The sequence below is a fragment of the Anarhichas minor genome, unplaced genomic scaffold, assembly GCF_050575085.1.
Source record: "Anarhichas minor isolate MPS153535 unplaced genomic scaffold, ASM5057508v1 ptg000028l, whole genome shotgun sequence".
Taxonomy (NCBI): Eukaryota; Metazoa; Chordata; class Actinopteri; order Perciformes; family Anarhichadidae; genus Anarhichas; species Anarhichas minor.
In genome coordinates, this window is record NW_027466474.1 from 10,510,449 (window position 1) to 10,527,863 (window position 17,415).

The window sequence follows — 17,415 nt, forward strand, 5'->3', positions numbered from 1 at the left end:
TTGCTCTTCCTCTCCTCGCTCTCACAGGTGTAAGAAAGGCGCATTGGAGGAATGAAAGGGACAAGATTCTAATTAGAGGAGGAGGCTGAGACAAAAGCAGGGGGATAACGAAGGGAAGCAACGATAACACATGTAAAACACAAAGCCTTAATCTTAGAGAGCGTTTGGAGGGATCTCTCATTTCTCTCCCTCTGCAGTGAAGCGAGGCAGGGGGGTTGTGTGCACGGGAACGCGAGGGGATATGATGTGATTATGAGCACAGAGCTGGCAGACAGAGAGATTGGCGTGTGTGTATCCCTCAGGGCCTTTGGTTCCCACTCTTCATAGGGACCAACTTAAAAAACACAGCCCTGTAAAAACAGCAGGCAGTTGTACTTTTAGCATTGTTTACTTATTTGGGGAAAAGTGCAACAAAGTACCAATTTATTGAAGTACATTACATCTTAATTCAACAGGTTAAGTTGTTCTGCTTTATGTACTGTATAAAGTTATCAAAAAAGAGCAGTAAAGACAAGACATCAAGTCCACGTTCCTGATTATACATTTCATCACCACCTCCGGCATGGCTCTCTCTCCATCCTTCCCTCCAGTTTTGTTCACTCTGCATGTGGATTCTGTCTGTTTACATGTTCGAGTCGCCTCTGAGCTTCCCTGACATGCCGTTGCACCTCCAGGGTCCTTGGGTGATGCGATAGGGCTCAGGGACTTTTGGTTTCCTTGCCACTGCTGTGAAACTCCATTCAGATGATGAAACTGCGGTGCAGCTGTGTCTGCGGCTCACGGTGGGATGCTAGTGTCTTTGTCGCTCTCTGCGAGGCAAATTCTCACTGATGAAAGAGCCTGCAAATGTGCCTCTTTAGGCCGGGCCCATACATCTTCTCACTGAGAAGCCATTGAGACTGTCATCTACCTGTGCATGTGTGTGTATTCATAAAGGCTAAAAAGTTCACAACATTCTCTTAAAATCTTCTTTAACTGCCTCACACACAACCCTAGTAGCCATGCATTTGGTTGGCATGTGTACATTGTTAATTCATGTGTCTAGGCATTGGAGTGAAGAAACAGGCTGGACGATTTGTCAAATTATGTTTCAGTGTACGTGGCACAAATGACAGACAGGTGTCAAAAAGATTTTTTTTTTTTTTTTCACAAATCTTGCCACGAAGTTGGGATCCTGTGAGTCACAGGGAGACTGAAAATAACAGCGAAAAGATAACCTGGCAAAGCACATTTCCAGAGAGTCTTCCCTGAGGTGATGCAAGACTTTAGACAAATGTCTTGTTTGTTCACCACTGAATGGCCATCTTTCATGGGGTGGCATGCCAGCGCGCGCACACACAGATTTACAGATGGGAGCAGATCATTTTTCTCCCTCATGAAGTAGGTAGCGAGAATATTACAAATCAAAATCATAATGCATTGCCGTAGGCCAGGGGTCGAACGAGGAGATGCAGCTGTGTAACAGACAGACAGACCGACAGGGTATATATACGTGTGTGTGTGTGTGTGTGTGTGTGTGTGTGTGTGTGTGTGTGTGTGTGTGTGTGTGTGTGTGTGCGTGTGCGTGTGAAAGAGAGTGACAGCAAAGAGCCTTATCCTCCATTAATAACAGCCACTAATCCCCTGATGTGATTACCTCTCCCTCCCTCCTTCCTCACTCTCTCCTATTCAACAGCGCCAGCCACTTGTCTTCCATGGCAGAGCTCAGCTGGTCCAATCCCCAGAACAGATCCAAGACTTCCACTGTGTTCAGCTGCCAGGACGATGGAGGTCTTCCAATTTGACGCCTCTCCTTACTAGAACTCGCCTCTGGGCAGGTGTCTAAAAAAGCAAAAGTCAGTGGTGTGGCGCAGAGAAGGAAGCACATTTAAACAGATTAAGACCCATGCCTCTGTTCAAAGCTCTGACACTTAATGCTGCCTGAATGAGAGGTGACGTGCGATATGAATCGTACAAGATATGGTTTTGGATGTTCAAACGTTTATGGAAATATCTGCAAGCATTAAGGATTATGGGTGTGCAAAGGGAGGCAACAAGCATGTCAGTATAGCTATTTCGGTCCTCAATAACTGGCTGCCAAATGAATTTTTTTCAGCATTTGATAAACTCGCTACATCAATAGAAAGTCTAGTGTGTTTCTATGGAAACTTAGACCTCCGAGAAGGTTGAATTTTGCCACTTAGCTCAAGATATGCTCAATAGTTACATGCTATGATAAATCTGCACGACGTGCTCAGATTCCATATGAATCATAGAGACAAATACTGTCAAACTTTATGCATCCACAAACATGTTTAACACGCAAAAAGCAGGCAGTTCAAGAGATAGAAGCATGCAGTTACATTTATCTTTTTAAATCTGTGTTATAACAAGCAAATGTCGGTTGGATTTTTTCAGACACTAAAAAGTATTTTGTTCTGAAGTTTTTTTAAGTTTCCTGATGATGTAATTCTATATTTAACTTGTGAATAATTTCTCCAGTTAAAGGATTGAGGAGCAGTAACAAATGTTCAGAAAATGAATCTTAATGCCGGTGTAGATGCTCAAAAGCATACTGCAGAGGGGCAATTTAAAACATCAAATGCTCTTATACTGGACATACATGCACAACCGTGTATGTATATCACACACACACACACACACACACGCTGATGCAGGTCCCTCGGGGGAAGCGACAGTGCAGCATAACGTGTACTTGGTATACTTGGTGATGTCTCCATGGTAACTGTTATGTCTGACCTTCAACCATGTGCGCTGCCTTCCATCTGGCTCAGGTTGGTTAATCAGATCATATCAACACATGCACACAAATGCACCGTCCGATCTCATCATGAATGGAGAGAATGTTTGGGTGATTTTTAGAGGTTTTTCCAACAAGTTTCTTAGCAGTCACTGCAATATCAGATGTTCCTTCCCAGTTTGACCAAAACTTGTGGATGTGATTTTAGGATTGCTAGTTGTTTTCATTCTGACAGGCATGCTATCGCTCTAACAAGATGAAAAGTTCCCTTTGAGCTGCAGTAGTTTGCAGGGGGTTTGGAAAAGATTTGATTGAATTAGTGCGTCTTTCATCAGCAAATAGGCCAAATCCCAGCACTCTGCACTCTGCACGCTTTCACAAACTGCCCCTTTCATTTCTGTTCAGTTCAATAAGCTCATCCACGCTGCCATTCGCAAATTCATAAGGCCCTCCAGAAGGGCCAACATCTGGCAGCTCCTTAGGCCCAGAACCGTGCATCCGTTCTGGAGCAACGAGGCCTGCAGACCAGCCCCTCCTGTTGAGCTCAGCCTTTGGTGTGTGTGGTACCGTTCAGGGTCTCCACTTCCTGAGTGCTGGTGCCTTGATGTGGCCAGAACCATAGTGCATGATTTATTACAGTACTAACTCTGTCCCCAATGCTAATACTGCCATTATTATGACCATCCCCCCCTTCTTCCTCAATCTCCCACCTGCAGTCTCACTCTGAAGCCTTTACCAGATACAGCTGACACAGCTCTGGCTAATGGCTTACATAAGGAGCATAGTTTTGTTGCCTTGATGGATGTTTGGTCTCAGAGGATGTTTGAATAGTGTGGGGGGGGGGGGGGGGGACATGCTGTGAACGAGGTGACAAAATTGTTGGGGCAATGACACATTAAGCCAGATCAGCCGTTTCCATTTGTCTCCCAACTTGTTGTATTGACTACTGGTTTGTTGCCTTGTGTGGTTTACGGGTGTCAAGCATGGTCCAAGGGGAACCGAGGTAAGTGGAGGTGGCTGGGAGGTAAACTGTTTTTTGGCTGTGTGGCCAATCAAAGCGACCTCATCAAAGTCACCAAACCATTGCTCCCCACAACCTTCCTTGCCTCTTTTCCTCTGTTAATGTAAGTTCTACACAGTGTAATCAGCAGGGCTTAAACAGAGAGGAAGATGGATGAAAGGAGAAGAAGGTGGAGAGGTGGAGGAAAGCACCAGCGCAGAAAGGCACCGGTGTTTGTGTTAGCAAAGCCAGAGTGAGGAGGCAGAGGAAAGAAGGCAGAAGGACAGGGGACAGCGGAAGTGCTGGGACCAGAGAGGAGGGATGTGGTGGAGTTGTGTTTACAAGCAACGGTCTCGCAGCGCACTGTGGCTTTGTGTGTCAGCAAATCTGAGTTTGTGATGGCTTACCACTGCAAAAGAATAATCAAGCCATATTTACAACGCTGTAGACAATTAGTCCATTTCTCAGGAAGTGAGAGACATTAGCATGTGAATGCAGAAGCAACAAAAGCAACACTTCCTTCATCAGTAGCTTAGTCGTGGGCCTTCTTTAGAAAGAGATATAAACAAGCAGAAAAGGAAGCGGAAGCCCTTTTTCAACATTCATTCATATACACATCAATTCATACACACCCAATTGTGCCATGCAGTCCCCGCTGAGACACAAGCTCGGGTATCCCCCCCTACGATCCCCTATTAGTAAGAGACTCCCTCGCAGGCAGCTGTCTCAGAGCCCCACAGAGGTATCAGATCTCCTCCTCTTCCTCATCTCCTTAATTAGCGCAATTAAGAGATTTATAGGACAGATGGATGGAAATCCAGCTGGCTGCCGCGCCTGTCTCTGAGGACGACTCTGCCGCTGATGAGGCGAGATCTAAGTGATCTGAGTGAGCCTCGAGTATTAGATCAACTCACTGGTGGTACTCTGGCTCCCTCTTGTGGTTAGAACTGGGTACTGGTGGCCAGTGGTGGTGAGAGTTGCGGGGTTGAAATGGCTGCTTTTGACAATAATAATATAATAATAATAACAATAAGTTTAGCTTATAGTTGGATAGTTGTTTTTTGACAATGTTATCTCAACCTTATAAACTACTTTTCATCATGTAAGTATCTGTAGTTGGACTGTTTAAACTTTCACCAGTTGATTTCAATGAGCATATATTTAAACAGCCACATCTGGAACAAGTATTAACTTTTCTACATGACACAAAATGTTTTACGCAATAAAATAAAGTGTTGTTCAACAAACACTGTGGACGTTTATTACTACAGCCGAAAGCAAAATAGAGAGTGGTATTATTTCATTACACATGAAGGCACATAAAAATATTACAAGTAATTGAATGACCTGTTGAGGGTTATTATAGTGTAAACTGATACATATTGTTAGAAAGAGAGGAAACAACAAAAAACTACAAACTTAATACAACAATTTCTGCAACTTGAAAATATTTGAAATAAAGGCAGATCTCATTTAAACTCTGGTGTCGTGATTACAGCTTATTTACTGAGTGTTTAGAAAAAAAAAGGTTAGTTTTCCTTTACATTAGCTTGATCAACTCAACACGCAGGTGACATTTCTTTCCTCAATGACATAAACAGAAATATTTGTAACCTTATTTTGCAAAATTCGTCAAATGTAATCTGGGCTACTGCTTATCTGTCTTGTCGTAGGCTAAAATGTGGAGTAACTCGTAGTTTTACAGCTCTTGTAGTGACTCGGAGTTTCTGTAACGCAGAGCTTCATTGGTCAGCCACCTGCACACAAGAAAAGGTTTTGGTTCAATCAAGCAGCAATAACAGTTTGTTTTTAAATGACTTCATTCTCTGTACAAATGTGACAAATACTGCAAACGACTCACATGCTCAGGCTGCCTGTTTTTTGTTTTACTCCTATATGAACAGAGATGGTAAGGATCAAATCAAATAAAGAAATCCTGTCGGACTTGTTATGTTCATACTGTCAGGAATACTCACGTCGAAGCTGCCACGTGGTTATTATAGCAACAACCGCCACCACCAGCACCACTGGCACCACGATGGCTGCTGGGTGACCACTCTGACTCTCCTCAACGCTCGCCTAGCAGAGAGGATTCAATAACAGTTCAGCTTTGCCTTCACTGGAGGTCTTACGAACACTCAAGTTGCAATAATAGATTTCTGCCACTAGGAGGCAGAGCGTTCCAATTTTGAGGTTCTTCTACTTTACTTGAGTATTTCCATTTTACACTGTACTTCTGCACCACTGTGCTTCAGAGGGAAAGTTCTGAAATTCTGCATAATGAGTATGTTCACTTTTGGTACCTTAAAGGCGCAGTGCGTAGGATTTGGCGCCATCTAGCGATGAGGTTGCAGATTGAAACCAAGTAGTAGTGAAATAAGCCAAAGGCCATATCTAGAGCCAGTGGTTGGTTTGTCCATTCTGGGCTACTGTAGAAGCACGGTGTTGCAACATGACGGACTCCGTGAAGGTGACCCACTCCATATATAGATATATAATCAGTTAATTCTATGGTAACTATTCATATTTTCAGGTGATTATACACTAAAGAAAACATACTTGTTATTATCATATTCCATTTAAATCCCCCTAAATGCTACACACTGTCCCTTTAAGTATTTGACGCTAATACTTGAATGCAGTACTTTAACTTGTAACAGAATGAGAGATTTCTACATTGAGATATTATAACTTTTACTTAGTGAGTACTTCTTCCACCACTGATGAGTGTTTCAGACTCAAGCATACAGTAAATGTGCGAAATGGCTTCAAGAGGCTAAAGCTTGGCAGCTATCTCTCTGTAGGTTTGTCACTGTAAGCGAACCCTTAAACATTAACTTGCACATGTTAAAAACATGTTTTTTGTTTTTGAAGTCATAGTTCTCATACTTACAGCAGCATGAGTGTCAGTAGATATGGTGGTAAGGAGATCAACTCTCTGATGACCTGTCAGACACCCACAAACGAAAGTAGCTCAGAGGAAGTTTTGAAAGTGTTGCTTCTCAGAAAACTGCTCAAAATGCAAAGAAATAACCAATGGAGTCAGTTAAGGTGTATTTCCTGTTCTCTCTGAACTGTGATTGCGTTATAATAAAAGTGAATTTCCTTTACATTTGTAGCTGCGTTGGTGAGTGTGAATAAGGGCCACGACTTGAACTAACGAGCCACAGCATCACAGCAACACTAAAGAGTGTAGCAATAGAAACACCAGTACTGTTCTGCCTGATGTACCGCAGTAAAAAAACAACAGAGACAATGAGAATAAAAAGAAAAGAAACAACTGTAAGAATCATGAAACACAACACCTGCTTCTGCAGTGGTGATGGTGATGACATTGCTAGCTTTACTGGTGCCCTGACTGTTCTTGGCAAACATGCGGATGTTGTATGTTGAAGGAATCATCTCTATTATTGTGGCCTCTGTCTGGTTGGGGCTAAAGCCAACAACTGTCTTTGTGTAATCCCACGAGGCTGTGGAGGAAAAGAAAGAGAATGAAGATTTTACATTATATCACCAGATGCCAGAGGGTTTAAAAATGTGAATTTAATGTCAGCAGTTGAGTTACAGCAAAGTGGCAAGGACTTAATTACTCCATTGAAAATGTCTCTTACCGTTCACTGCTTTACACTCCAGGTAATAGCCAGTGATGGGGCTGTCACCTTCAAACCCAGGAGTCCATAAAAGGGAGATTGTATTGTCTTTGACCTCCTTCAACTCAATCACTGGGGGATCCGGGGACACTGGGAGACACGCAACGGAGACATTTAGCAGAGAAAAACTGAAAACTGTTTAATTTTGTGATTTTGAACAAGACAGATTGTGATGATCATGTCACGTGCAGACAAACTAGAGCCGTGATTAATGGCTCTCTTAAAGGGACACTATGACAGCACATGTGATCGAACTTGGATTTGGGCACATTTTGCGACTCACAGAGACTGTGGAAGACCTGCATTCAAATAAAGTTCATGCAGATGTAAAGTCTTGAATGCAAAATGATGTAATAAACAGCAACAATAATTCAGTGTCAGTGGAACAACTCTATATGAAACACGTGAAGTACCTGTGATACTTGTGGTGCTTTCTCCCCAAACAGTGTCAGCAGTAACAGTCTCAATTGTTGAAGTTCTGTGACCTTGGGACACAACTATATACATTTTTCGTTTGTTTTTTAAATCCAGTCGAAATGTATTTCTGTAGTTCTCAAGATGTTAATAAATGATTCAGGAATATGATTCATTTACCAAATAACACATACCTGAAGTGACACTTGTAGTGTCTTGTATCCAAATTGTGGCCGCAGTGGAAGAAGATTTGATAGTGGAAGCTGTTGATGTTTTGTGAACTTGAAACAGATAAAAAATCCAACTTCTGTAAATGACATGATATTAAATAATAATAATGAAAAGAATGTTTTTGTCATATTTTGGTATCCTCTCGTGTTTCCCGTCTTACCCTCATCCAGAGTGGAGCAGAGAGGTGCAGTGGAGGCAGGTCCTACTCCTGCGTTTGTTTTGGCCTGTATAATCACGCCGTATTTGGCAGAAGGCTTCAGGTTGCCCAGGATGACGCTCTCTTGTTCCCGTGTGGCCGTCACACTTAAGTGCTGCCACCTTTTGAACTGTCTGCCTGCAGGGTCATACTCTCTGTAGCTAATGCTGTAGCCCTGAAGAGCCCCGTTTCTGTGATCGAGCCTCGGAGGCTGGTCGAGAGAAAACACTCTTAGAGTTGTAACGTATTTGACACTTTTTCTTTTGAGACATATCATGTAGGATGAACTCCAGACTCTAAGCCTGGGTAAAATGGGTGCAATATTTTTTTTATATCAAAAAAACATTTTCTTGAATGTGTCTGCAAGTTAAGCTTCACAACTGTGACATTACCTTCCAAGTGACTTTGATACTGTGAGAAGTGACGGCCTCCAGCTGCATATCCAGGGGAGGACCCTCTGGTGCTGCAAGGAAAACACTTAGGCCATCCGTCCAAAAAATAATGTTTTATTAGTTCTGCACGATTCTAATCATTTCTAAAACTATAACTAATGAGGGACACTACCTGCTTCTTTAGTTGTGACTGTCAGAACATTGCTGGCCTCGCTCATGCCCACACTGTTGATAGCAAACATGCGAAGGTTGTAGGACTTGGCCGGACGCAACTCCACCAAAGTCAGCTGAGTCAGTTCAGGATTTGAGACTTCGGTACTCACTGCAGTATCCCAGGATGCTGTGCAACAAGGATCCATAGATAAGGTCAATACATCATTCTCCAAGTATATTTCCAAATATATAATTAATGTCCTAATTCTATTAAGATTATTGGGATCATTGTCTATGCTTACTCTGTTTGTTTTTGAGATCAATCCTGTAGGCTGTAATGGGCTTGCCGCCATCAAACACAGGAGTCCAGCGAACAGTGACAGTTCTTTCCTTCACCTCTCTCGTATCCACCCTCAGAGCATTAGGCCGTACTAAAAGAAATAAGAACCAAGTTAAATGCTTAATAGTAGATTAATAAATCATCAGATAAAACCATGTGCAAAGCAAATCAAAGCATGCGTTTGTTTCAGCGCAGTAGTAGACAGTAGTCTGGATTTCTGGGAAGTTGTGAGGGACATTTTTCCAACAAGCAGGGAGTCCCTCTGCAATTCCAGTAACTCATTTTGTCACAAATGTTAATGTTTTGTCTCTCCTTCACAGATTAGAATGTCTCCCCGTGGGTCTCACCTGCCACTACCGTCAGAGTCAGCTGGTGCTTGTGATCATTGAACCAGCCCGGTATTTCCACACGGCAGCCGTACGTCCCGGAGTCGCCCTCCTCCACCTGCCTAATGGTCAGCGACACATCTCCCACACCAACATCCCTACTGAGCTGGTAACGCTCCGACAGTCTCTTGATCACTGATGTCCCGTCTGACCTGATCACCTCATTGGCACAGCCACTGTTGGGGATGGCTCCCCGACCCCAGCATGCAGCAAGCTTGCCGTAGTTCCTAGCATCATAGTTGCATATCAAAGTAACATCTTCTCCCACTGTGGCTATGATGCTTTCTGCAGACACACAACCTGAGAAGATAGCAAGAAGGAATATTTGGTAAGGTATAATAAATGAAACATTTTAATTATCACATAAAGAAAATACAAATCATACTCATGACTGTCTTACCTAGGAGAAGACTAAAGAGAAGATTGCAACACAGCGGGAGGCATCTTAGAAAAATCATTGTACTCTCGTCTCAGAATCAATCAGGGTTTGGTCCACCTGCGAAGCGACACTGAGCCAAACCAGTGTGGTTTCAGCTTTGAAATCCTTCCAAATCACATGACGCCGTCCTTGATATGCTCACACAAACAACTTCTGCTGGCACAAGTGGAATGTTGAAAAGAGACGTTTCCCTTTCTGTGGTTTTGGTTCCTTATCCTAGAAGTAACACACATGTTTCATTTTGACGATTTGACAGACAGAATCAAGGTTATCACTTGCACTGCCTTCCCTCCTGGTGTTTGTTCTCATTCCTGGTTGTGACAGAATGAAATTTAGGAAGTTTCAAACATTTAAACTCTTAACTTTATTCTTGGGTGAGGAGCTCTGCATCCACAGAAATTCTGCAGTAAAATGTGCTACTTTTTTTTTAACTGAGCACACACTAAAAAAATGTCTGACGTTAACTCCAATGCTAATATTTACTGTCAGCATGTGAGCACAAACATGAAATGGCTGTAGATATATGATCTTCATCTTCATTTCCAAAAACGTGACTCAATGTGTCCTGAAATATAACAATGATAAAAATAGAAAGTCTGGTTTACTCAAGGGCCATAGACTTCTGTGCGTTTCTGCCGAGTAAGCACTTGGGTCTGGTGGATGTTTAGTAACCAGCACAGAACTTCCTCTTTGATCACTCCACAAACATGCAGTTGGTACATCTAACTGTGGAGATGTTCATAAATACGACACGGTCGAGTTTCTTTTATTATTGTAATCATTTGTTGCATTGAATGCACTTTAACTTTCGCATTTGCAGAATGAGATGACCAACACGATTGTACTCGTGTACCCGGGATGCACACCAGAAATAAAAGAGAAACCGCAACAATAAGAAAACATGCAGACTTTCCACAATTCAGATGATTCTCTCACATCAGTCATGAAATTCCTGTAAACACGGTCACAACCACATGAAGATCATTTCCCTCGCTGACTCAGAAACGATGCCTTGCCCTTGATGTAGTGGACTCTTAGAGTAAATGCAAAATTGAATAAAAACAAGAACTGGAACAGTGAAATGTGAGAACATCGAGTGAAATTCTGCATCAAAGGTTTCACAGTGAGCTCTAAATGAAACAACAAAAACATCCGTTTCTTCGGAATGTTTGAATTGAAAAATATACAATGAATCCATTTCGATCATAAACAGAGATGAAAATGTGATTTACATTGAGCACAACAGCAATTCATCACTCATCATTCTCACAGTAAAATACACAAGGAACTGTGGACATTGATACGGCCACTCAGTGTATTCTTCTCTAATATGTTGACAATAATGTGTCATACCTGTTTTTTTCTGTCTTTGGAAAAACGGAAAGAAAAACAAGACAAGGAATCAATTCATCCACTGGATATTTTTGCATCTTCTGAGCCTCACATGAAACGTATTCTGAGAAAAGTGCAAATATGCTGCTGAGAATTTGAAACCTTTTTAACATCGTTCAAAAGGTTTCTCTTATGGCTGTGAACATAAATAAAGTCAAGAAACGTCATAACAGACATGTCTTCAATCAGGTGATCCTCACTCAAGCTTTTGGACACTCGTAACTGTTCTCAGCATGTTTTAGGAAATCTAACCCAAACAAGAAAAACAGACTTAATATCGGCCAAGTGTTTCAGAGACAGACATGTTGCTTATAGTTCAGCCTTCTGTTAACCGTAGCCAAAAGGTCACGTCTTCGGTTAGCAGCAGGCTAAACTTTCAGCAACATTTTCTGACCGTCTCTGGAAATCTTTGCCAATATCGCCAATATCGGTATCAGCATCACAATAACGATTGGGATGATGTTTGAGATGAAAGAAGAGTACTCATAATCATACTTTGTCTGGTGGGAGGGACTTAGGACAGAGAGGAGAGCGCTGCATTTTCAAATTCTGGCATATTTGTGCCCTTTCCAGAATACCGTCTATCCTGGGGTACCACTTGAATTATGCTGAAAGGCTATTATGGGTTTTTTGCCAAATGACGCCGAAAATAAACTGCCTACCTTTATTATTCCACAATTCTGCAAAACTGGATTCACGGACAAAGTTTCGACTGTTCAATGCCGACTGCTTATTTATTGCTACAATGTCTGAGCACAGTAACTATATGAGAGCAGTGTATGTTTTTGTTAAAGGAAGGATTGGAGTTATGGCAAATAAACTAAGGTTAGTCTGTGGTTAAGGTAACCAAGTTGTGGTTAATGGTGAACTTAGTAAAAAAACAAAACCGTAACTGCTGGAATATGATGTGATGAAATTACATGCTGCCCTTCACCCAACCACGCCCACTAATTGGATGTGAATTATACTCTGCAAAATCATCCAGTGTTCCTAAAATAGACTAAAAAAGGAAGGCACACTATCTTTTAATGTGTAAAAGTAATCTGAATGGCGCACGGGTCACAAACTATAAACCATTCAACACGAATGGAAAATAAGGACGAGGATTGTGATGAAGAAGAAAATGGCTGCCACCCTGTCAATGTTCCCCACTCCCAGGCTATCATTTTATTCCTCCAATAAAAATGAACCTTATGAGGGACTGGGTCAATTATAATTGGCACATATACGTATATAAGTGCCATAAATATGCAGTACATTCAAATATATATTGTATGTTGAAAACTTTAATATTACTCTGCACTCTATTTCTTGCTTCCAGGTTTAACCCACATAAGTGCACATTTACATTAAATTGATCAATTATTTAACAATTTGGGAAATCATTTTTATCACTCAAGTATGAAGGGAAAGCTCAGTGTTTTGGCACATCTTGCCCCATTTGGGAAAAATGTTACTGAAGAAGACCAGGTGATGAAACGCATGCGCCATAAATATCTTGAAATAATTTTTTTTTTAAAACCTGTACTCTAACTTTATACTCTGTCTCTCCTCCAACTTAACTCAGTCCTACAGCCAGTGGGAGGCCAAGTGGGTTGATCAACTCCTTTAACCAGAACGTTGGCGGTCTCGGCTCCAACTGTCCGTATGTCAAGTGTCCTTGAGGGAGATATTAACCCCAAGTTGCTTCCCAAGTGCTTCCCAGCAGCCTACTGCTCCTATATGCTAAAGCCGGGTTAAAAGCAGTGGTCAAATGTAATTTATGTATACGATGAGGGTAATAAAGTCCATGTTTTTTGTTGATATCTCTTGCTGCTGCCGTTTGTTTTACTGGAAATGTTTGGATGTGTCTTGCTGTCTTTTTAACTTTTCATGTGACTTATTTTAGCCCCACAACCTTCCCTCAAGGGACTTGGCTTTGTTCTTAATGACTCGCCTGGTTAAATAAAGGTTAAATCAAGTGTGCATGTGCACATAACCACACAATGTTGATCACAGATAAAACAATATCAACCTTTATTTTTTTTATACCAAAATAAGTTTGAGGAACACAACACAGAGGTTTCAATAATGTTCAACTGAGATACAGTGAAATGTTGTATATATAAATGTTACTTTGTATTGTACTATGGCTAATTAGACAATCTTTATATTTCATTTCGGAAATATGTTTAAAAAAAAAATAGTGGCGACACTTCTGATACTCAATCATTCTTGGTAAAACATTAAAAATAAACTTTGTTTTTAAGCTGCAGTAGATTTTAACGTCATAATTTGGGCTCAAACACTAAGAGCGTTACCAAAAATCGATCCATTATATCCAGACACTGATGGAAGTTGAAACTTCTGTATGTTTCTAGACCACTGAGTAAACATTTGTGTCTAACAGATGTTTAGTAACCCAGCACAGCACAGAACTTCTACTCTGATCGCTCCCACAACTACTACAAAATAAAAATACAAGTATTTGGATTTTCCTGTAGAAGAAAAGATCATTAATATTTATCAATAATTACACCTGTTAAGTGTAGTTACGCACCGGATTCCAGGAGATATTGAGGTAGAAATTATTACCTTCATATAATTTTGCTCATACAGGGTAATATAATGAACTCTTTTTATGCAAGATCTTGGATAATCACAATACATGTATGCTTGTGAAGTAGAGAGGTGCATATAGCAGCAAGATTTCTTTAAAAACATGCAAAGTTGACACATTAAACTTCTCACACCAGCCATGAAGTATACAGTTGCTGTGAACACAGTCACACTTTCATTTCCCTTACTTTGCCAAAGAAATTCATAGAAAAACTGCACGCCAAAAAAACGGATTAATATTAGTGTTTGAGTGACTCCTCGCGTTATAAAAATTGCACTCTTTGCTGGCCAGTTTTTTTAATATACAATTAATTTCAGCTTTATTCACAACATATAGAGTACGAATAGACAATTGATAGCTTCACACGGAGTGCACACATTTTGATAATGATGCATTAAGTCCAATAGGTGGCATTGTGTCCACAAGGATAAACCATCGACCAGCTTTTAAGGGCTGTGAGATCCATTTTGCTGTGAAAAACTAACTAAACTAAACTACAATTAATCTGCAGGATATTTTTGCATCTTTTCAGCCACATATGACACACATTTGCCTTTTTTTCAGAGCAATCAGAGTGGTGGAGCCCAGTAAGGTGCTTGAAATGGGCTCAAAAGGTTTCCCTTTAAAGCTGAAGAGGTGGATCAAGTCAGCAATGACAAGCAGACACATTCAGCAAGCAGTTCCTTATCGACTCACTTATCCTCATAATGTTGGGACCCTTCATAATACTTCATAAATGTTTTCAGCAGTTGAGGTGTGGGGATGTTGAAGTGTCCTCTTTGGCAGAAATCTTCTCCCTGATTGGAAGAAATACAAAAATGAAATGATATTCTCAGTCTATAAAAGGAAGACGCACTCGGTGACTTCAACGGCTCGATAGACGCCCACATTTAATGTGTAAAATGAATCTGAAGGGCACATGAGTCACAAATAATAATCCATTCCACACTTACGGAAAACAAAGACGAGGATTATGATTATGGCGGAGAGGAAAATAGCTGCCGCCCTGGCAATGTTCCCCACTTCAAGGAAGGCTTTGAATTTTTCCTGCAATGAAAAATAACCTTATCATGAGGGACTGGGTGAATTATAATTGGCACATAGTTTGTAATATATGCCATAAATATACAGTATATTGAAAAATATTGTATATTCAAAACTGTTAATATATCTGTGTACTCCATTTCTCACTTCTAACCCACACATGTGCAAAGCATAGCACCTACATTTAAATTATTTTTCAATAAGAATAACATGAAAAAGCCACACACTTATCATTGTGATGACTTTCTTTCTAATTATGGTTCCAATCATTTTTCAGACAAAATGTTCCTGAAGAAGGCAAGATGTGCTTTCACATTGGTTACAAATAAATAAGAAAGATTGCATGAGAGTTATGGGTGAGCAGCTTTCCTCTGTATTTTAAAGTCTAATTGTAGACAAACACTGAGATTAGGTGTGAATTTTACTTCAGTTCTTTATATATTTTACTAAAACAGTTCAGACACATAACACTATAGGTTTTCATTTTAGTGACATTCTTCGTGCATCGTAAGAAGTATAATTGTGTGCATACACTTTGTTCTGTAGGTTTCTTTCTGAATAACATTTCCTCACTTTTGGAAAACAATAAAAGTACAATACCGCAGTTGTTGTAACTGCAGGCATGGCCAATGTTGGGTCACCGACTTCTACATTTGTAGTCATGGATGTTGTCAATATTTCTGTAAGGAGTTGAAACCATCAGTTACTACTATATATATATATATATATATATATATATATATATATATATATATATATATATATATATATATATATATATATATATATATATATATATATATATATATATATATATATATATATATATATATATATATATATATATATATATATATATATATATATATATATATATATATATAATAAAGTTTATCATTAACAATTAAATGCAATGAACAACATGTTTCATCCCTGAACACAAAACATTGCCAATAAAATAGCTTGAAGACCATTTTTAATCAACATGACCACTATTCAACACTATCATTTCATACACAGGTGGTTGCTCACCTTGTGTCCCAGCTGCAGTAAGTGTCCAGTCCTGGGTCACGGGTTGTTCAACAGGAGCTTGAAAAACAAAATACCTTAAGGCTGGATAACAGAGTTCATAATCAGCCTGGATGATTTTCATGAGCGTTACCTTCCTCCATGACCAGGTCTGTGTTGACCTTCTCGTCATTGAACCACCCTGGGATCTCGAGCCTGCAGCCGTACACGCCGGCATCGCTCCACTGGGCGTCCAGGATGGTCAGCGACACATCTCCGTCCGTCACCCTGCCCAGCAGCTGATACCTGGGCGACTCCCTGACAAGCACAGCCCCATCCTCTGAGGAGACGATGGTGTCGGCGCATTTGGACCTGGGCACCATCTCTCGTCCCCAACAGAAACTCAGGACGCCGTGAGTTTGGGAGTCATACGTACAGGGCAAAGTGACATTGTGCCCAAAGAAGCCAATGACTTTAAGGGTGCTGGAGGACACTGTGGAGCACAACCATTGATCAAACTGGATGATACAATGCAGATTGTAATGAATAAATGTGAAGCCCACGAATGCATCCACACATGCACGCACACACATCAGCACTCTTACACCCACAAACACACTACAAATACAAGAAAACAGAAAAGCGCAGAATATCGACTCACCTTGGGTCAGGATGGAGAGGTAAAAATAACAGAGACCACGCATCTGTATAGGCTATTGTATAACAATGTCCTGAAGTGAGGAGAAGATTAATTTCTCCCTACACTGCAGTTCTATTTCATGCACTGGAGTTTCAACATCCCTTTTTTGAAAATCAGGAAGGAAATCAACACTAGTCATGTCTACATCTGCATTCTTGTGATGTGCAATGAGCTCACATCATCGTGTCTGTGGTTATAGACCTCATTGTTGTCCATAGAAACATCAGCTCTCAAATGTAACAAGATAAGTGAAATTTAAACTCACAACACGCAATCCCACATGCATTCATTGGAGGAGACATGTTTTGGAGTCCTCAGCCTGTCCCTTGGAAAATATTTCTCACACAGTTTCTGTAAGATTTATTACAATTACTCAGTGAAGCAGTTTTATCTTTTGTCTGGTTACTAGAGTTTTCCCTCCAGCTTCTATCTTACCAAACCCCATCTGACCCCGTTTAAAATGCCCATTTGCTGTCCTTTACGAGTGAACACAATACCCATAGCCAAATCCTATTAGGTTTAAGAGATTCCTCAAAGTGACTAATAAAGTTGAAATGATCCATTTTATTAGTTTAGACCCTTAAGATACTGTTGTAGACCACTTTGTTTCCTCTTTTTATTGTTATATTGTAGAATAAAGCTCTTTACCTGTCAGTTTCTTTCTAATGGAACAATTTGTGGACAAGCGTAGTTTTCATCTCCGTCTTCCTCCACTTTCAAACTTTGATAGA

At 40.6% G+C, this 17,415-nt stretch overlaps 2 protein-coding genes across 2 annotated transcripts; both read right to left on the reverse strand.

Moving 5' to 3' along the window:
- Positions 1–4,975: 4,975 nt before the first annotated feature.
- On the reverse strand, positions 4,976–10,028 carry LOC142962811 (uncharacterized). Its single transcript, XM_076103459.1, has 14 exons — positions 9,903–10,028; positions 9,464–9,802; positions 9,079–9,207; positions 8,796–8,963; positions 8,624–8,694; positions 8,196–8,442; positions 7,999–8,085; positions 7,804–7,875; positions 7,352–7,480; positions 7,046–7,210; positions 6,634–6,686; positions 5,717–5,819; positions 5,602–5,632; positions 4,976–5,497 (listed from the first exon to the last, which is right to left on the reverse strand). Exons 1-14 carry the CDS (start codon positions 9,958–9,960, stop codon positions 5,440–5,442), a joined length of 1,710 nt encoding a protein of 569 aa, XP_075959574.1. The 5' UTR covers positions 9,961–10,028; the 3' UTR covers positions 4,976–5,439.
- Positions 10,029–13,325: 3,297 nt separating this feature from the next.
- On the reverse strand, positions 13,326–16,764 carry LOC142962629 (T-cell immunoglobulin and mucin domain-containing protein 4-like). Its single transcript, XM_076103220.1, has 6 exons — positions 16,646–16,764; positions 16,139–16,477; positions 16,009–16,065; positions 15,577–15,656; positions 14,886–14,979; positions 13,326–14,729 (listed from the first exon to the last, which is right to left on the reverse strand). Exons 1-6 carry the CDS (start codon positions 16,686–16,688, stop codon positions 14,653–14,655), a joined length of 690 nt encoding a protein of 229 aa, XP_075959335.1. The 5' UTR covers positions 16,689–16,764; the 3' UTR covers positions 13,326–14,652.
- Positions 16,765–17,415: the final 651 nt, after the last annotated feature.